The 21,183-nt window shown below is 45.6% G+C and overlaps 2 protein-coding genes across 2 annotated transcripts; both read right to left on the bottom strand.

Annotated features, from left to right (window-relative positions):
* Nucleotides 1-1,598: 1,598 nt before the first annotated feature.
* On the bottom strand, nt 1,599-5,829 carry GHSR (growth hormone secretagogue receptor; the record flags this gene model as incomplete). The annotated part of the gene is made up of 2 exons (XM_084212277.1): nt 1,599-1,906; nt 5,076-5,829. The coding sequence occupies 2 exons, from the start codon at nt 5,827-5,829 to the stop codon at nt 1,599-1,601; spliced, it is 1,062 nt and encodes a 353-aa protein (XP_084068403.1).
* Nucleotides 5,830-10,102: 4,273 nt separating this feature from the next.
* TNFSF10 (TNF superfamily member 10) lies at nt 10,103-19,759 on the bottom strand. Its single transcript, XM_084212231.1, has 5 exons — nt 19,523-19,759; nt 15,811-15,963; nt 14,331-14,373; nt 13,518-13,634; nt 10,103-12,789 (listed from the first exon to the last, which is right to left on the bottom strand). Exons 1-5 carry the CDS (start codon nt 19,643-19,645, stop codon nt 12,341-12,343), a joined length of 885 nt encoding a protein of 294 aa, XP_084068357.1. The 5' UTR covers nt 19,646-19,759; the 3' UTR covers nt 10,103-12,340.
* Between the last annotated feature and the right edge of the window lie 1,424 nt (nt 19,760-21,183).

Genomic DNA, 21,183 nt, shown 5'->3' with positions numbered 1-21,183 from the left:
CAGAGGTGGAGCAGGAGGTGATGCTGCAGTGCCTCAGTGCGGGTGTTTGCACTCCTGGAGTAGGGAGGGGACAGGCTCAGGTGCCACCAGCCAGCCCCTGCCCCCAGCAAGGTGACAGAAAAGACACTGAACATACAGAAGAGGCCAATTTCTCTTGTGAGTTCAACCTGAGCAGCTGAGGGTGTAACAGGGGAAGTGGCCCATCGGTGTGAGCGGGGGTTGGAGGCAGGAGAGTTCTGCTGGCACAAAATTCACTAGGGACAATCAAAACTCATCAGGGACAGAGGGCTGTGGGCCAGCTGGGGATGAGCACTAGAACCAAAGGAACAGAAAGCTGCTATCACACGTGCATGCTCCAAAGCTCTGTCAGCTCTGTGGGGCACAAAACCCACCTGTTGGTGAGTCAATGTGAGCCACATTGGTTAGCACAGAAGATGGAACGTTTTCGGGTTTGCCTTGAAGTGGCACACTTGAGGTATGAAAATCTAATTTAAGGGGTTTATGAATCAAGTATGAGAATGTGTCTGCCTATGTCCTTTAATGCAGATTTTTCTATTATTTTCTCAGGTCACGGTGGTTAAAAAATGCAAAATGTTCTCAATTCAACACAGCAGCAAACGAGCACAAATGCACACCAGGCTTTACAGGGGGATGGGGCACTGGGACAGACTTTAAACAGAACCATGGGGGGGGGTGCAGGCAGGATACCTGTCCTCAGCAAGCTTTGGGGTGCAGTTAGGGACAGGTAGCCACAAATTCATTACAAATATTGAAACAATTAGAAGCTTCCAAGTTCGAACACATCAAGTCATTCACAGTCAAACTGAACAGAACAAGTACAGATTATTTCGCTAGGGAAAAAAGAAAAAAAAAAGATATTTTGGTGGGTGATTGCATTCCACATTTTTATAGCATCACTGCAGGCCTGAAGTCAGCACTGTCCTTGTCCCACTGATATATATTTTAAAAAAATATTTCAGTACACTCACATTCTAAGCCACTTCTGTGAAAGCATTTTTTTTTGTTTCCTTTCTACTTGGATGTGACATGAAGGTTATTTATTTTTAGCATGTTTAAAAATTATCCATTTTATATCTCTTTTTTGTTTTTTTTTAAGAAATAATTTTCCTCATTCCAAGAAAAACATGAGCTTACTTAAAAATTGATATTATGAAAAGTGTATCAAATTTCCTGTTTACTACCCCAAAAAGGCAATTCAGTATTCTCTCTCTAGGGTCTGGTTAGATGCTAGCAAAATTCTTAGCAAAACTAAAGCTAAACTCTGGAAAAATTGGCGCTGCTGAAGTCGTACAAACTCTGGAGCGAAGTGGGCCACGTTTGCCTGCTCAGGACAGGTCAGCGTTAAGAAATCAAACGGGCAAAAGCAGCACAAAAACAACACCCGGAGCGTCGCCATGACCGCCTCTCTCCTCTCAGAGTCCCAAACTTTGGGTTTTTCCCCCCAGATCTTTCTCCGCCCGCGCCGCGCTCTCGGCCCGAGCGGCGCTTCCAGCCTGGGGGTTCCCGTTCCTCGCCCTCCTCCCCTCCCGTGCTGGCTGGCTGGCTGGGGACCCGGCGGTGGCTCGGGGTGCCCGGTGTCATGTGGTGGCACCGCCGGGCTCGGTCCAGCCGCGCGAGCTGCCCTGCTTGCTGCCCGCCAGGCTGTGCTGGGGCAGGGCGCGCAGGCCCAGCAGGCGGCACGCGGCCGCGCGGTACTTCCTGGACATGATGTTGTAGAGGATGGGGTTGATGGCCGCGCTAAGGTAGAAGAGCACGAAGGACACCAGGTTGCAGTACTGGCTGATCACTGCTATCTCCAGGGAGCCGGCTTCGAAGGATTTGGAAAATAAGTAGCGTCCTACGTGAAAAGGCAACCAGCAGAGTATGAACGCAAATACCACCACGACTAAAATGAAAACAGCAGAGGAAAGTGTGTTAAGCGTGAGTATCGACATACAGGTGATCAACATTCTGTGCTGCAGCTCTGCTCCTTTAACCAATACATCACAAAGTGTTGGAAATGCCTCCCCTAAGCTTTCACTTGTGTCTCAGTACATTCTCTAAGAGTGTAAATTGGTGATACTTAATACACTTGGATTATATCTAAACAGCCTGCCCGAATATTGCCCAACTAATCTGATGTAGCAAACTTCTGACCTATAAAACTCATGTTTGCATCAACAGACTGTTAAAGAATGCAAATGGTGACAAATATGACCATCTATCATCTGCAGTGTTTAACAAAAGCAAATTATACGCGATAGACTCAACACTGTGGTTTATGATGAATAATGTAATCACTGGGAAGCAAAATTATTTAAGACAAAAAGCAAAATTGTTAAAGGCAAAGGCCCCAGAATAAAACACAGAATTTGTAAGGCACATATGCCAAGAAAAGAAGAGGAGAGTGGCGCACCTCTCCAGTTTGTCCATTTTTTGTAACATCAGTTACTCCCAAGAAGAGTAAAACCAAATGTGTAGTATCTAACTACCTAATTCCAGTTATGCAGTATATCTGTAATATTGTATTACTAGAGTGGTTGCATTTTCATGTGAATGTCATGTCTGTAGAATAATGGGAATGTGTGTATCTCTGAACACTGGCCCATTGGAATTTTCATCTGAGAGAAAGGGAAACAGTTTCTGTTCATTTCCTGTGTGCCTTTGACCTTTATTATTTTTCATATTGCTCTGAGTGTATCTATTAATATATTACAGAGAGAAAAAACAGAAAACTCGAGCAAGGGTTTCTGACATTCTTAAGCAATTTTTACAGTTAACCTGTTCATGGAATCACAGAATTGTTTGGCTTGGAAAGGAACTTAAAGAAAATCTTTCTCCAAGCCCCCTGCTTTAAGCAGAGACACCTTACACAAGACCAGGTTGTTCAAAGTCCAGTCTAGCCTGGCCCTGGTGGGCAGGTTGTGTTAGCAACCTGCTTGTGTTAGCTATCCTCATATCATGTCTTAGAAGATAATAAAATTCAAATTACTGAGAGGAATGGTTATTGGTATCTTTCCCCAAAAATTCTGCATTCCAGCATTCCCAAGTGTAAAAGGATGCTTATGCAGGACTTGTGGTGGAGTGGAAAGCACCAGAGCTTGAGGTTCAGAATAGGTTTTCCAGCTCTGCATCTTCTTGAGCCAACCACTTCCCGTTTTCCCTCACTATCTCCACTACAACATTCAGATGATCCCCTAGCTCACATGGGGATTTGAATTCATGTAATGAATATTACCATGCTGGCCATTATGAATGAGCAGAGTTTAAAGCACAGCCTATTATGACTAGAATTTTCAGCACACGTAGGCAATATCCCTAGTCAGGCTTTTGACAGTTTGATCTTCATGCATGCAGAATCCCATGGATTTCAATAGCAATGGGGTGTGATGGCTCCTTTGCAAGTCAGGCTATACATTTAGGTGTTTAATTTCAGTCCCAGAAGTATAACCTGTCTTTACAGTTTAAAGAACTTCTGATGCTAATCCCATTTATTTGATGTTCCATGACTTGATAAATCCTCAGAAAGCACTTTCTAAATTTTAAGCAGAATATTAACACCAGTGAGAGTTGACTGCATAGAGCATCTGCTGCCACTGAGCCCTCACTAACTTCTTCCCATCTTTCTATCAGGCATCAGGCTGTTATCATTTGGGGAATATTGGCTCTCTGTCAGAGGAGAGTCTTGCTACTGCCTGGCTGTTCTCAGACCTTGTAAAAGGAAAAAAAAAAAAAAAGAGTGCCTAAAATATTGCAATGCTTGTGGCAACACTTCAGAGCAGAAATAAGCATCTTTTATTTCAAAATTCTTTACAGCGAATTATATGGAAATATGGTAGTAATACACATAATTTACTCATAGTCAGTGGAAGTTCATAATCCTGAACCTCTAGAAGTGTGAGCAATTAATTACTTTCAAGGTCACGCTTACCAGACTGAAGTAATTCTATTGATCATAAAACGTAGCTGAAAGGGCATAAAGAATGCTGCTGGTTTTATTATTCCTCCTGCTGTTGCATAGTAATAAATTAGGACATGAACAAAAAGATCAGATAGGCTCCTATCTGATAATTAAGGTACTTAGGACTCACTGCCACCTCTTGTCTGCCTCATTAGCCCTCCACTTCAGCCTTGCTGAAAGGAGCCCATGAAAGCTTTTTCCTGCAGAGCATCTTGTCCCCCCCAAAATCCACGGGATGACTTGCACTGCAGAGGACTTTTGGCTTGGGTAAAAGTACGCAGCAGCAGCAGCAGCATTCTGCAGTTTTCAGACACTAAACTGCAGGACAACTTTTTGGGTTTGTGTTTCAAACTACATGCACTGACTTAGGATGTGAAAACTTGTGTTTCCATGTGCCAACCACGAGTGTTGTTCAAAGCATTCAGCAGTGTCGATACACAAAGTTAGGAATGACAGTGTCTGTTGTCCTGATCCTGTTTTCTTACAGTCTGTGAGATTTTACAGCATCACAGACCTCAAAGGAGACTCGGTGCTCCTGGGTCAGCATATCCTGGGGTTTTGCTAATATGAAAATGCAGATTAATTTTCCTAAGCTTACACAGCCATGGTAGGAAATAACCCCAATTTGCTAAAACATTGGTACTCTTTTCTAATGAATCTTAGTGCACATCATGCCCTGCCTGTCTGGCTGTAGTCTGCAGTTCAACTTCATGGCTTGAGAAGGGTTTAGTTTTGTTTAAAAATGAAATAAACTGTTCTCTGTAAATAACATTGGTATCCACAATCAAAGAGCAAAAATGCTCAAAAATCTCCAGGGCACAAGCTAATTATAACTGTAGTATCTGTCCTTGTCAGGGATTCTTACTAATGTTTGTTTAACTGTTTGGGAGTCCCCAGCTCAAACCAGTTAGAAATAAATCTAAGGAAGGAGGAGAGTTATCCTACAGCTATCCTGAGGTTTAGCCTTTTGTATGAAACATTTTCTTCCTTTGGAAGAAACTACAGCAAACTATCAGAGAGCTCCCTGTCTTTTTCTCTCTCTCTCTCTCACACACACACACACACAAGCACACACATCATTTTAGAAAAACAGAGCAAGAGAGAGGACTCGTACCTAACATTTTCACAGTTTGCTTGTTGTTCTTATCCCTGATGGCAGTGTTTGGACCGATGTTCTTTCTCTTCCTCCTCCAGAGCTTCCTCCCGATGAGGCTGTACAGCACGGTCAGGCAGAACACGGGCAGGAAGAAGAAGACGCTGGAGGTCCAGACCATGATGGTGAGCAGCCCCGAGCGGATGGCGTACTCTGTGGCTCGGCACTCGTTGGTGCTCAGGGGGTTCGTGCCATTCTCGTGCTCGACCCCCACCAGGATGAAGATGGGGCCGGCGCTGATGAAGGAGATGGCCCAGAGGAAGAGGATGACCAGCTTGACCTTCCCCTTGGTGATGATGACTTTAGCTCGCAGGGGGAAGCAGATGGCGACGTACCGCTCCACGCTGAGCGCCGTGATGTTCAGGATGGTGGAGTAGGTGCAGCTCTCGCTGATGAACTGGAAGAGCTTGCAGAGGAGGTTCCCAAAGTTCCAGGGCCGGTACTGCCAGAGGCGGAAGAGGTCCAGGGGCATGCAGAGGAAGATGAGCAGGTCGGAGAAGGCCATGCTGGACAGGTAGAAGTTGGTGGTGGTCCTCATGTCCCGGAACCGCGACACCACCAGCATGGTCATGAGGTTGCCGATGATCCCGATGACGAAGAGCAGGACGCAGGCGACGGTGATGCCGGTGAGCACGGGCACGGGGAACAGGTGCAGCGGGGGCTCGGCGCCCGTCCGGTTCTCCGCGCCGCGGCCGCCCGCGCTCCCCTCCCGCATCCTGGCGCCGCGGGCTGCGCATCCCCGCCCGGCGCGGCGCGGCCCGGCCCCGCGCGGTCCCCGCTGCGCGCCCGGGCAGGTGCGGGGCCGGGGGCGGGCAGGGACGGGCAGGGACGGGCGGCCCCGCTCCGCCTCTCCGCGCTCCGCCGCTCCCCCCGGCCCGGGGCGGGCGGGCGCTGCCGCGCGTCACAGGAGACGTGGGCACGGAGCGGCCCCGCTGCGACCCCCGCGGGCCGCTCCCGAGCCGCCAAACTTTCTTCCCGAGCCCCGGGGGGAGCAGCACGGCTCAGCCCGTGCCGGGTCCGCCCCCGGTGCCTGCCCCGCCGCCCGCCCGCTTCGGCAGGTGCAGGTGTCGGCTCGGTGCTCCCGGAGCCCCGGTGCCGTGCCCAGGCGCGGTGCCGCCTGTCCGTGCTCCCGGTGCCGTGCCCACGTACCCAGGTGCGGGTGTCGGCGCTCGGTGCTCCCGAAGCCCGGTGCTGTCCCCAGGTACCCAGGTACGGTGCCGCCTGTCCGTGCCCCCGGAGCCGTGCCCGGGCGCGGTGCCGCCTGTCCGTGCCCCCGGAGCCGTGCCCGGGCGCGGTGCCGCCCGTCCGTGCCCCCGGAGCCCGGGTCCCTTCCCCGCGGGCGCTCCCAGCGCTCTGTCCCCGCACTCTTCGCCCCGCGGCGCTCGGCACACGCGGCCGGTCCCGCAGCCGGGGATGCGATCGCCGCCTCCTCCGTATCTTTGCTCTGCCCTTGGATCTTGGCAGGAGCCCGGCCAGGCTCCTGCTCGGTGAAGCTGCAGCAGCCACCCGCTTCTACATGATTTACCCGCAATTAAATTTCAATTCAGCGTGTTACTGCTGTCCTCTGCTCTGCCCTTTGCAGGCACAGACAGAGCCGTGCTTCCCAGCTGCAGACTCCTGTTGTACGAAAGGAGAATGTTGTACCCAAGAAATGAGATGTGAGCAGAACAAGGTGAGATCAGAGGCAGTAAAGTAACTTCCCACACATCTGTATAGGGTGTATCTCTCCAGCTTTTCAGCTTATCCCCATAAATTCTAAGGGTATGTGTGCTGCAGCACAATCTCTTTTCACTCCTGTCTGTCTAGAGGGGCTTGATCTCTTGTGTCCCATCTCTCAGGGGGCAGCCAGTGCTCTGAATCCACGTTGGCATCTACCTTAACCAAAGAATCATGGAATGGTTTAGGTAGGAAGGGATCTTAAAGCTCATCCCATTCCTACCTGGGGATGCCCTCCACCAGCCCAGGCTGCACCAGTTCAGCAGGGAAGCAGGTTTATGGCATTTCCCTGGGTGCTCCCCAGCACTGGCATTCCCCTTCCACGGCTGCAGGGCTTTGCTGGAGGGTAGATAGAGCACAAGTGTGATGTGACACAATGCTGAGCTATTCTGCACGTGCCTGTTTTCTGTAATTTGTGCCTTCTGTCATCATGCAAGCATTAGCCTTTGTGCCTTGTCCCTACCCTAATTTGGATGATATATTTCTGCAGTTTCACTGGAATCAGTATTCTCATTCCTGCTCATGAACTGTGAGACAGTTTCGCAGCAAGTTACTCAACAGTTGCTAAATTTTATGAGGGATGGCTGAACATTATTGCAGTTGAAAAGGAGGAAGACTCTAATGTACTTCTCACTTTGTCTACCCAGCTGCATGTGTAGTTGTGTTATATGTTTCTGAATAAAAATCATGGGCTTTATGCCACTAAAAGACAGTTATTTCATATTAGAACTGTGTCCCCAGTCTAATTTACATGACATTGCTTTATATTATGGAGGAGATGGCAACTGCTTATGTGGTTAGGCTGCCAAATACTTTGCATTATTATAAGGAATTATCTCACTCCTTTTAAAATTTTCTTTTTCCTAAAACATTCTCAGACCAGTGATGTTAGTTGCAGGATGTTGATATTTACCAGAGAAAATGCCCCAAAGCTATAAATGTGACTTTCTATGTAGAGGGAATACTTCATGAAATTATTTTTGGTTTTGCTCAACTGTGTCTTGTCAAAAATGACAATTTATCTTTCTCCAGGGAGAGAAAAATGTTGGGGTTTTTTGTTTTTGTTTTTTTCCCAGGAAAATAAATAATTCTTTTCTAGAATAATAACTGAATTGTGGTGTGTGTGTATACAAAAATTAAGTACCAACAGTGAGTGAGCACCAGATCTGTACACTCCAGACAACCTGAGCTTGCAATGCAATGGTTTAACCCTGAATTCCTTGGGAGTTTGATGTGTTTTGAGCCAACTGGATCAGAACTGGCAGTTGCACTTCAAATGCAGTAACATTGATCTCCTTCTCAAAAGGGTATCATGAGTCAAGGGCTCCTCTGGCTGCTTTTCCTGCATGGGGTTGGGTCAGGGCCAGAAAAAAATGCCATCTGACAGAGAAGATAGGCAGCTTTAGTTTTCTTTTTAATTTCTTTGGCAATTGCAGGCCAAATTTGGATGGAATTTAAAGATTTGTCATCCCACAAACACTGCACGATAATGGATTCCTGCTTGGGCTTTGCATTTGCTAAAGGACAGTGGAGCAGAGAGTGGTGATGGAAGAGGTAAGAACTGTGAGAGAGGATGGCTTCAGGCTCCCAAAAGTTATCTACCAGCCCCCAGCTGCAAGAACATTAGTTTCATGTTGCCAACAGGACAAGAGTGAAGGCATTGGTCTTACTGCAATGAGAGAAAGGGGCTGAAGGTAAGGACTTTTTATTCTATTTATCCACCAGCTGGATGTATGAGCAAACCAGATATTAAAAAGATAATTTAGAAAGCACATTACACTACACATTTACCTTTCATGGAACTCTTCAATTATTTGTGTTTCTCTTCAGTAGCTTCAAAGCTGCATTGAGCACTGGAGATGAAATAGAAGAGTTTCTATTTGCGGAGCTTTGAGATTTCTCTCCGATGTTCCATTCTTTCAATTTTCTTCTTGTCCAGTAAAGTTCTAATTCTTGTTTATATCAGTCTTTGTTGTCATGGAAATATCTGAAGGCTTTGAACCTACAATCATTATGTGTTTATTGTGGAGAGAAGAAGAAACTGGAAAACAGACTGTAAGGTAGAAATTAATTTTAAAATGATGCACCTCCAAAACTCAGAGAAAAGCAAATTCAGGGGGTTTTTTATTATATCCAGGGACAGAAGGTGTTTTGACTGCTGTTATAAATGTGGTTGAGAGCAGGAGGTAGCACCTGGTGTATGCTTTCAAAGGTTATGGTTTAGCAGCTCTCATCACTGAGGAGTGCTGTTGGAATAGCAGTAATCCAGCTTAATAAAGTAAAACACAGAATGAGCTCAAATTACTTGACAGATGTTGATATAGCAGTAATATGTGCAAGCAGACTTCAAAACACTGCTAGTTTATTAATCAGCAAAGCTGGGCTCTGCAGTCACTAATTCTGAGGTTTAGACTCAGCTCACTGGGTCTCACCTGGGCATTGTGTCCCTCTTCTCAGACTCACTCCCAGCTCCAGGGAGAACACCATCCCTTGGTGCAGTGGTTCCACCCCTGCCATGGTGCACCTTCCACCATCCCAGCTGCCCATCCAGCCTGGCCTTGGACACTTCCAGGGATCCAGGGGCAGCCACAGCTGCTCTGGGCACCCTGTGCCAGGGCCTGCCCACTCTCACAGGGAAGAATTCCTTCCCAATATCCCATCCTGCCCTCTGGCAGTGCGAGTCCATTCCCCTTTGCCCTGTCATTCTATGCCCTGGTGAAAAGTCCCTTTCCAGCTCTCTTGGAGCTTCTTCAGGTCCTGGAAGATGCTGTAAGGTCTCCCAGAGCCTTCTCTTCTCCAGGCCTGAACAAACATCTTCTACTGTAGCTTGGTAATGGGTAAAGATCAGCTGTTTTGCTACTAAATAAGAATTCCCAGTGCTTAAATAATTGCTAAAGCCCAGAAACATGAGGAGTACCTCAAGGGAAACACTCAGAATTTTGTCCTCTGGTCACAAGATCATTTTCAGGGATTTCTTCAGCTTACTGCTTCCAGATACTGCTCACCAGCTGGGCTCTGGAAGCCAGTTATATGGAATTACACAACATGGCATTGCTCAATGGTTTGCATTTTGTCCTTTGCATTGCAACCATCTCTGGCATTTAGTGGATTATATCTGCTACCAATCAATGTCAGGGAAATGATCTAAGATAAGGTTACCTGGAAGCCATAGGATGATACCAATAATCACTGTGAGACTAAAAAACTTTTCAGTAAAAATGTTTTATATAAAAGTCATGTAGAAAAATTTACAATATTCACATGTTAACACAATCTATAAAAATTTGCTACATATGTCATTCAGCATAACGTGAGATGAAAAGTGTGAGTCAGAACACAGCACAAACAGAACTTGCTATATTTTTCCATTCTTCTTTAAAGGTGTCCTGTCTGATATCCCTTGATAATCTTCCCCCAAGATAAGATCTGGCAAACATGCCTTTAGATCACTCAGAAAATGACTATTTGGTGTGATTCCTGGTGCAGTATGCTCTGCATGCAGTGATCAAATCTGATAGCAGGGGTCAGTCCTGTGCTGAAATCACCAAGCCCAGTCCATCTGCAAGAACCTACAAAAGTCATTTCTCCAAGGTAGCAGACATACAGGCATGTAGGGAATGGCTCTGAATTAAGTACTAAAATCAGAGAGAAAACTGTATAAATGTTTTCTGTTCTCTGTCAAAACAGAAGATTTGAGAAGGAGGAAAACCAAAGTGTTCCAGTAAATGGTGAAGAATTTCACATATTTGATTGCCACTGAACACAGCACGTGTGACACTGTTAAACAGCAGGCAGAAGTTAAACCTCATTATTTTCAGCTTACTCTGATGTGTTTCTTGGCTCTAACCTGCCAAAAGAAGGGTATTCCTGAAATTCTTCTCTTGCTGCTCCAACACAGTATTTAAGTGAGCCAAGGTCCCTGTTTGTCTGAATGGCCAGATAAAGACAGGGGCTGTGTCTGTTAATCCCCTGCTGCTGGTGGGCAGGAGGAGGAACCCTGCCTGTTTACTGGTGAGGCCCATGTGCAGGGGCTGCTGTGATTTAATTACAGCATGCAGGTGAATGGGAGGGTTCCCAAGGCAACCCCAGTGTATTCAAAAAATAGACAGCCAGGCCTCATCCAACATTTGCAGAACTGTCTTCCTTTCCCTCCAATTTTTTTTTCCACCTTTCCCACTCTTTCCAGCAAATCTGGGCAAAATGCATTCATGGTGCAATTTGCTATTCCTCCTCTGACAATGCTACAGATGTGCTGATTTACACTACCAGACTTTTGCTGTGCATTGAGCCCATACAGTCTAAGCTTTCAAATCCCTTTAATACAAAATAGTAATTTTCATAGAGTTAAAAAATATATTGTTCATTTTTTTTAAAAAAAAGTATTTTATAAAAAACATTGTGAGAATTTTCTGCCCATTCCTAAAAAATAAAATCAAATAATTACAGCATTATCTAAATAAGCAGCATATTTGTAAGTACAGATAGTTGTGCCTGTTTTCCTTAAAATGTTAGTCATTGGGGTGTGTTATTCTACATTACATCCTACCAAACACAGACCAGTACAAACAAACATGGAAGAATCTTGTCATGCCTAACTTGCTGCAAATTTCTCACAGAATTCAGTATTTACGGAAACCCGCCTCTTTTTTTTTCTGGATCCAGTTCTTGCTGTCAACAACTGTAACAGCAACTGCATTACTGAACTTATTGGGAGCCTGATGAGATGTCTGCAGCAGAGTAATTAAGTAAATAGGCACTGTTACAAAATGTTGATCAAAACACAGATTGATTTCAAAAGCTCTTCAGTGCCTTTCCAGCAGCTGTTCTTATGTACAATATCCTGCACAAGACAAATGTGTTTACTCAAGACATGATCCTGGAGAATTCTTAAGCACATACTTAATTTCAAGCATGTGGATGCCCTGGTGTAGTCAGACTGTTTGTGTGCTTAAAATTAATTAGGTGCTTAAGTGCTTTGTTAGACGAGATGAAGATGTGCAGCTTCTGCAAAACTCCTGTTCGAAAAACTTCAGGAGAAATTCCACAGGCACTTGGGCACAGTATGTACAGAGGTTCCTGATATATTGCAGACAGGGTCCCAGTGGAGAGCACAAATAGAATCTGATATCCAGTCTCAGCCTTGAGTAACCAGACCTGGAGCATCCTCCATCCCTCGTGCCGCAGCTGAGCCAGCCTGGAGCACCTCTGCTGCTGGTGAGCTCTTACCTGCCCGGGGCTCTGGCCAAAGGAATCACCTGAGGGCTGTGAATCCCTCACACATTCCCAGCCTGGCTGCCTGTGCCTGCACAGAGCATTGCCACAGCCAGCTGCTGCTGCTCTTCCTGGCTGCTGGGACAGAACTCGGCACACGGTGAGTGAGCTGTGAGAAAGGGGAGTCTGCTCTTTTTTGGTATTGGTACAGCTTTTGCTTCTGATCCCCTATTTTACAGGAATTTAAGCTGTTCCTGACTAGAAAAAACTGGGCTGTTTGGGATCATGATTTTCATGTTCTAACTGATCATAAAGGCTCCAAAAAAACTTGCTTCTTTGTCCATGTCAACTATGTCACTGTTGCTGACAGAGACAAAAATCCTGTCTTCTCTTTTCAGCTGAAACACACCACCTTGATAGATGGAATAAAGTCCATATTCTGCTTTTTTTGACCAGCAGCTTGTCCTTGCACTCTTCATGAGCAAAATGGGCTCAGGGTAATTAGTCAGTTTGTAAACATACTGGACAAGCTGTTTGGGGTTTCTGATTTGTCCCAACAAGTCTGAGTCCTCGTTCTCGTTTTCACGGAAGCGAAAGTAAATTTGTGAGTAGATGTAGTAAAAGCCTGTCTGGGGTATCACTAACTCGCCATTTCTCAGTTCCACGTTGTAAAGGAAGGAGTGGCCTTTTCTTGATGATTCCCAGTTGTTTATTTTGTGTCCAATTCCTCTTCTGGGCAAGGGATTTACTTGAAAAAAATAAAAAAGAGAGAAATGTTAACTTAAAAAACAGGTAGCGAAGTCAAGTGTCTGCTAGGTGCCTGCAAGTGTCTGAGGAGCCTGGTTTTTCATAACAAAGTAAGGAAACTTGCTCTTCCCAGCAGTTCATTAGGTCCATTCTCACAACAATCTGATGGTCCATAAGTAAGCTTTATGTGGGAATTAACATGAACTGCCTTTATTTTTAATATTTGTGCTCCCAAATAAAGGGGGAAAATTATGTTTTAATTTAGTAAGAAGGTTAAAATATCCATTAGTGTCTGATCCCCTCTGAAGCTGCAGAAAGCCGAGCAAGCTCTTCATTAACATGGCCTGAATGTCAAGTCTCTCCTGTCTGTCTCACATTTCTAATAGGTCTGTCACCATAGCAGCTGGGACTCACACAACCAACTGAGGGAAATGAAAGAAAAGAGGAAAACTTAACACTAGGAAGGACATCTAAATAACATTAGGAAGGACACCTAAAGTTCTTTTTCCCCCTAATGAGGGCTCCAAAAGAAGAACCAGGGAGGTACCCAAAGGAAATGGGCTCTTTGTTTGGTGGGAATTAGCAGAAAAAACCCAATGTCTGGGACAAGACGATTTGTTTCCTACTACTAACTCAATACAAGTATTAAAAGGTGTTTTGAGGCTAGCAATGGGAGAGCAATTTAATGAATTCTGTGGTCTTTAACTGTGGTTAAAGGTTGCTCCTTACTGCGTGGGGACAGGGAGCTCCTCCTGCTGCTGCTGCCCGTCAGGTGCGCCGCGATCCTGCGGACGGGACCGCGCGGCTGCTGCCCCTCCGTGTGAGGCAGTGTCAGAGTCCTCTCAACTAGAAGGAAAAAGAAACCCCACATCAGAAGCAAGGACTTTAGAAAGCACATCTGTTCCACCTGATCTGATTTTAAGGGATAGCTATGTCACTTTTTAATTGATTGACTCATAGAGCGATGGGTGATTTTTGGCTAATAAGGCTCAAATTCTGCCTTCACACTTGCTCGTGAAATGTCTTTATGTGCCTCTTTATTCTTTTTCTCCTCCCTCTGCCTTCAAGTTACCATCAGACAAAATAACCCATAGTACTCAGTTTTATGGTTAAATATTCCTAATCTCCCTGTGAATTTCCACTAGGAGGTTGTAATGCTTTCACTCAGCATCTTTAGTGTGAGCTTCAGCAGAGCTATTCCTTAACTGATCTCTGCAGCTCTGTGCCGCAAGTTCCAGGAGCTGGGGTACTGGGAGGGCTTTTTAAACATCCCCCATACACATGAGACTGAGATCCAGAGGCTGAATCCTCTGCATCCACCTTGGTTACCTTGCTCTAACCACTTGACAGTAATTCTGGCTTCTGAAAAAAATTTACCTTCTAGTAATAAGTAATCATTTTTTGATGACTTGATGCCAGTACAAGATCTTAGATCATACAAGGATTTCTGCAGTTTTCTGCACTTTTAAAAAATCAAGTCATTACACATCAAGTGCCACTAGCAGCTCCTTTTTACCACAGATAATAAAATTATTACAATACCGTTGATTGCAGATATGTTTTCCTCGTAGCTTCTTGACATCATCTGCCAACAAACAGAGTAAAAATGAATTAGCTTGTCAGCTGAGGCTGACAGGGGCAGGAAAAAGACACACCTTTTTTTACTTATGAATAAAGGGGATTCTGAATTTGATCAACAAACAAATAGGGAAAAGAAACACCTATTCGTTTGTTGTAATAAAGAATTTGTATGCTTACATCTTTTAGGTGATGAAAGGCAGGGGAAAACATTTTCAAGAGCTCAGGCATAAGTCTATTGAAAAATCTGAATTTCATGCTTCTCTCAAATAAGAGAAGTGTCCAAGCACCAACTTCCATTTGCAGAATATTTGACAGTGTGAACTATAGGGTCTTAGATCTGAGAAATTAAATTTATTTTACTTTTATACCTCTACCTAAGCTCTTAATCCAGCCTATTTTACTTTGTGCGTTCCTCTTCTTCATAACTGTTTGCTCACTGCTGAGGCAAACCAGTTTGGCATGGACAGTGGTGCAGCAGCAGCAAGTGTGGTGATGCTTTACCTGGGTGGCTAATAAAGCCTGCATTGCCAATTATTGATGGCTTTTGTCCTGCCACATTTCTATTTATCCATCTATCCTAATAGTAATTGTAGTATTATTGTAATTGTAACTTATTTCTGGCACCCAGCCTACCTTTTTCTAAGCAATCAGGGAGCTAGTAGGTATATTAGATGTGTAAACATCCACCAACTAAAACAATGCTTTCTCTGAGCAGTTCAGGGACTTCACTGGCAGAGCTTCCACCAAAGGAGCTGAGATCTCTGAATACAAATAGAGAATCTGGTTTGGACAGCAAGATCTGTTTTTGCCAGGAAATTTCAGCCAGGAGATAATTTCTGTGGATGAGCTTGTTTATGTGCTGGAGATGGGATTTTGAAAGCCATTCCAGAGGATTTTAGCCCCTGTGGTTTTTCAGCCAGACTGACTTTGTTCTCTGTAGCCAAAATGATGTGTATGGTGTGTAAGTCACGCAGGAGGTGCTCTTTGGGAAGGTGCTGTGCCTGATGCTGTGTGCCCACTTGCTCTTTCCTCCATCACTGCATCACACAGCTCGTGACTGGACCACTCCTTAGGCACCTTTGTACCTCTCCCTGTGTTACATTTAACCTCATTTTCTCCCCCCAGTCTCCCTGTATTTTCAAAGAGGCAGTGACAGCACCATGACCTGTATGGTCAGGTAGAAACCCTTTACCCTGAGGTATTTCAGATAAGCCAACCCATCACTGGAATTTACTGTAAAAGCTGATAGTCTTTGCTTTAGTATTTCCTGAATGCAGTGAAACCACTTTTGTGAGTTGTTTTTCCCTTTGCTTCTGTGCAAGCACTGCAGCTGGACCTGTGGCCTGACAACTGCTTTGCAATAAAACAATCTGAGCCTCCTTTATTCTGCTATTAGGATTCCTTCAGCTGTGACAACAACAAGCACACTGCTCCCAAATACCTTTTTAATTAACTTTCCCAGGTGCCACTTTACTTGCCAGCAGGGATCAGCTTCTCTGTCTTCACTGTCGATGAGCTCCAGGTTTTGGATGGAGTTCCCGAGCTCCTCCCCGGTGAGACAGGCGATGCCGCTCCTGGAGTACGAGTCCTGGAGCTGCAGCACAGGGAAAAGCCAGGATTTTTCATCCATGTGTTTGCAGCTGTGGTATGTCACTATATTCACTAAGTCCTAAGAAACACACTTTTCTTTTCTCTAAAGTACAGCGCAAGTAGGGCTACATGAACAACAAGAGGATTTAATTCATCCTGATCTGATATATTTAAATATGAGGGCATACCTCACATGCAAAAATATGCTTGCATTATCTGCATGGACAATACAGTATCCAGTATTTAATTTAATAGGTTTTGTGAAAATTCAACACCCAAACCCCTGATGCTGAAAACTCTTTAGATTCTCTAGTTCCGCATTAAAAACATTTCTTTAGCACAATACTGTTTTTTAAACAAATTATTGACAATTAAATCAAATACTAGAACTTAAAATATTTTCTATGCTGTATTTTCTGCCAATTGCATTTATAATCCAGACCTTTTCTCTTATATATATCTGTCCCATATCCTCCCCATATCCCGTTTAGGCTCTCTCCTAACACCATTTGTCCTAATAATCCAGACAACTGAGATGACATTTGAGTCCAAATAGAATTATAGTGCTGGATGTTTTTGACATGAAAATATCAAGTATCTATCTGTATCCTCTAGTCACGGAGAAAACATTGGCAAAACTCCTTTTGGCTCCGAGGGAATCTGACTGGGAGGGTTTTCCTGGTGGAAATCTCTCTCCAAGCTCCCTGCGGATGCGACTCCAGCTGGCGCTGTTGGTTAATGCGGGAGCACAGAACCTGAGAGCAGCCCTTGTTTGCTTTGAACTGGGCTCCTGCTGCAGCAGCTACACACTGGTCAGCCTTGTGGAGCCAGCAGAGCACTAGGGGAACTTGGAGGGAGCAGCAAGAAACATGCAAAGCATTCAGATGGAGTCCTGGCAGCAGCATTTAAATTTCACTCTTTTGTTGTGTTAAAGAAGCTTGGTTTGGTTTGCTAAACAGATGCATTTTTTTCCTACAAGCACCAGTTTTTAGCTGTCCTTGAGACTGGGGTATTGAAAGCAACAGGTGAACTTCCTCCTTCACTCTCCATGCCTTTCCTGGCTGTTAGAAAACAAAGGTGTTCAGGAAGAGATTTCCTGCTACAGGGGGAGGAGATTTCACCCCTTCAAGCCCCACCTTCACTTTGCAGCAGCAGACTCCACTGAGCTTCAGCTAGTACTTGAAATGATGTATTTTGTAGGCAGCAAAAGGAAAAGTGTGTTTGTGAAGGTTTCTGTGTCTTTGCCAAGGAGTGCAGTGGTATTTTTAAATCAGGTTTCAAGAACTCCAAGCGATTAATATTATGTGCTCATTAAGGTAAAACTACAAGCTCTGACCCATTTAACTGTACAATGAGCTTCTATTAAAAAGTAGTTTGACGAGTTTAAGATAAAAAGCCAGGCAAAGTCAAGTTGTGAGGTTACTGTTTATGCTCTTGCAGACTTGTCACAGCTCAGCTCCCAGCTCTGCCCTCCCATCTGGGAGCAAACAGCCCTGTGCCTCTGCCTCCACCTTACCTGCTCACTTTTCCCCAAAACAGCTTCACTCTCCTGGCACTGGAACCTTACTTTGTGTGCAGTTTGAAACCCCAGGGAATGCAACCTTGCAGGAGCACATGATGGAACCGAGGGACTGGGATTTTTCCTTCGAGATTTACTCAAATGAGGGTTACCTGCAGCACTGAACCCTTTGAGAACACAACTCCTGCAGGAATCTTCTCTTGTAGAGACTCTCTAATATGTTAGGAGTGGTTACTGGACTGTTTTTGAAAGAGAAGGAAGCCTGAGGTTGTTTTCCTTGCAGCCCTTATCCTGAAGCATAAAACTTTATTGTCTTAGTACTTCCTCTTAAAGCAAAACAGTTACACAATTGTCATACTCCTAGTCTTAATCAGGTTACTACAGCTGTAGTAAATAAACCCTGCTGGTTACCAGCATGCTTTTTGTAAAGATAGAAATACCTGCTGTCTGTGCAGCCACAGTGATTTGGTGAAGGTGTAGAAATGCAGGTATTGTGAACAGAAAAGAGGGAAGAAAACTGTGCAGATAAAAATCACAGTTCATCTACAGAGATTTATTCCACATGCACTGTGTGTATGTGGAGTAGCAGGCTGTGTCTAGATGAGTTTTTTCCTGTTTACTGTGCACCAAATGGCAAATGCAGAAATATGTGGTTAAGATACCCCCTCCAGTCCAGCAACCTTTGCTTGCAGTCCAGCACATCTTCAGTTTGGACAGATTTATCCCTTCACAACAAATGCAGGCTTGTTATTCTTCAGGAACTGTGAGTTGTATTTTGGGCAAGTCCCTGGGATATGGTTGTGTCCCAGGTGTACATGTTTGAATAGGAGGAAGGAAAAGATAAGTGTGGTTACTAATTACTTAGATTGGAATGTTTTTAGCAAGGGACTGTGTACTGCGAGGAAAGGAGGATGCCTTTATATTTTTTTCTTAGCAATCATGTAACCTGATTTCACAAAGTGAGCACATTCCAGTGACTCCCCCATTGGACAGCCACAGCTATAAATGCAGCAGGAAAACCTGTTTGATACATTTTGAAAGCATGAGCATTGGCTCCTATTGCAGAACACTCCCTTTGCCTCACAGAGAATTCTGACGTCTCAGAAGACTACACCTAATTAATCTAATGTGGAATAAATGCATATATGACATAATATGCATATCTACATTACTATTAATAATGTAATTAATTATGCATTACTAAATGCTTATATACAACAGTAACTTACATTTATGCAATACTTTCTGAAGTTGTAGATACACAGAACACTTACCTGCAGGTAGGTTTACCTGTGTGCCAGGAGTAGCAACATCCAGGCACAGCAGGACAGTCAGTTTGGGGTAAGACACTCATGGAAACCCTGAGTAACAAGGGTCCTTGAAAAACAGGACCACACACACTGGACTATCAACTAAATTCTACCTTCTTGGAGTGTTCAATGATCTTTTGCAAGAAGAGGGAAGAGTTAAGCAGCAGCTGCCAGGCCTCAAGGGTGGCCACAAGGAGACCAAAGCATCTAGACTACACAATGGGTTTTTTGTAAATCATTCTGGGGAATGCAGCGGTGTTTGCCGTCTGGTGCAGTTCCTTTAGGATTAGTCACAGTCTTGAAACCATATATTATGCTACGGGAAGCATCCACGAGGTACTTGAGTTTTCCCCAGTCCTCCTCGGCGGTGCAGCTGACAGCGCCTCCTCCGCCCAGCCCTCCCGCACCTCAAAAGTGATGAGACGGCGAATTTGCGCTCTAATGGGAAACACATGTCCTGCTACAGCGCCGAACTTTGTTCCCTCGACTCTGACACTCTGTATCTGCCCCGGCTCTGAACTCTCTCCCCGCGCACGCCCCGGCCCGGCTGCGCTGCAGACAAAGGGGAGCGAGCGGAGCTCTTTGTCCGCGGGGGCTCAGCCCAGCCCAGCCCAGCCCGGGGCTGCTGCTGCTGCTGCTGCTGCTGCTGCTGCATCCCCCCGCCCAGCGAGCCGGCCTGTCCCGGGGACAGAGCGGGCAGCGCGGCTCCCCCCGCCGCCGAGCCCCGCACAGACCTGTCGGAGCTCGCTGGTGAAGTACAGGAAGGTGACGGCCACGCACACGGACTGCAGGAGCACGGCGGCCACCAGCACGGCCCCGCAGGTCTGCGCGGGGCTGGGGCCGCCCGCCGGCAGCATCCTGGGGCCGGGCTGGGGCTCCGGGGGCTGCGGGGGCTCACGGCCGCTGTCCCGCGGCGAATGCAGCCCCGCGCCCAGCCCGCCCGCCGGGGGATGGAGCGGGCGGGGCGGCGCGGAGGGACCCTCCCCTGGCCGTGCCCTCCCTCCTCTCCGCTCCAGCCCTCCCCTCCCCGGCTCCCCTCCGCACTCTCGCTGCTTTCCCGCCCTGCATTCCCCGCCTGCCCGCGTTGCTCTCCCGGGTGCCGCCTCCCCGTAGCGCGGGATCGCTCCGAACGAAGATGGGCGGTCTCCGCGCTCAGCGCTGCTGGAGCATCTCCGAGCAAACTGTCTGAGAGCTTGCCACCTGAGAACTGTGGGAGGTGTTTTTTTTAAAGACATTGAGGCTACGGTTGTGCGCGCAGAGCGGCACGGGGTTTCCTGCGTTCAGGTTGTGTATTTGAGTCTTAGAATCACAGACTGGTTTGGGTTGGAAGGAACCTTAAAGTTCAGCTCGTCCAACCCCCGCCAGGAGCAGGAACGCCTTCCACTACCCCCGGCTGCTCCAAACCCTGTCCAGCCTGGCCTTGGGCACTTCCAGGGATGGAGCATCCACAGCTTCTCTGGGCAACTTGTGCCAGTTTTTCACCACCCTAAGTGTAAAACTCTTTTCATTGGAATTAACTTCTTTCTTATACCTAATGTAATCAATGCTCCTTCAGTTTTAAACCATTACCCCTTGTTCTATTGAAGAAAGTCCTGATAAAAAGTCTGTCCTCATATTTTTTATAAGCCCCTGTGAAAAATGCGTATTTTATGATTGGCTTTTCGCAAATATTAATATTATATGTGTTGTGTTAGAAAGTAATGTTGTATTAATTCTCTTTAAGTAGCGTGTTAAATATAGTTGTAGGTTATAAAAATTGTTAAAATAGAAACTATGCTATGTAGCATACTTTTTTAAAAGAAAGGACTTGCAGCGAGATAGCAGCCACAGGACACCTCAATCTTTCAGAGAAAAAAAAAAAAATTATTGCTCTGTAATCAGAAGAAATTAATTTCTTCCTGCCTCAAAGGCACTGTTAGGATTCAGAGGAAGAAGCTGACACTGCCCAGACAGAATCCTGTACTTGAATGGAATTTATACATCATGTATGAGGTTCATGAATGTGCAACAGGCTGTTGTTTTTTAAGGGCTAATCCTCTGTTAACGTGGGTCCATTTCGGGCTTGTGCTGCCCAGAAAAGGTACCCAGACATCCATAACTCTTTGTTTCTATTTTCTCATATTGTCCTAATTAAAATTGTCCAAATTATTATTACTCTAATTGTATTACTATTTTTATAACCATTTTATTACTATTGAACTTTTAAAATTTTAAAAACAAGTGATTGGCGTTTTTCACACCTCCCTTCAAGTATTGAAAGGACTCCCTGGAGTCCTCCATTTAGGACTCCCTGGAGTCTTCTTTAGCTGAACAAATCAGGTTTTCTCAGCCTTTATTCACAGGAGAGGTGATTCAGCCCTCTGAGCATCATCTCCACTAGCTCCATGTCCTTCCT

Source organism: Fringilla coelebs (assembly GCF_963513975.1).
Source record: "Fringilla coelebs genome assembly, chromosome: 10".
Taxonomy (NCBI): domain Eukaryota; kingdom Metazoa; phylum Chordata; class Aves; order Passeriformes; family Fringillidae; genus Fringilla; species Fringilla coelebs.
The sequence above is the reverse complement of the archived record's forward strand: the minus strand, read 5'-3'. Positions and strand labels throughout refer to the sequence as shown.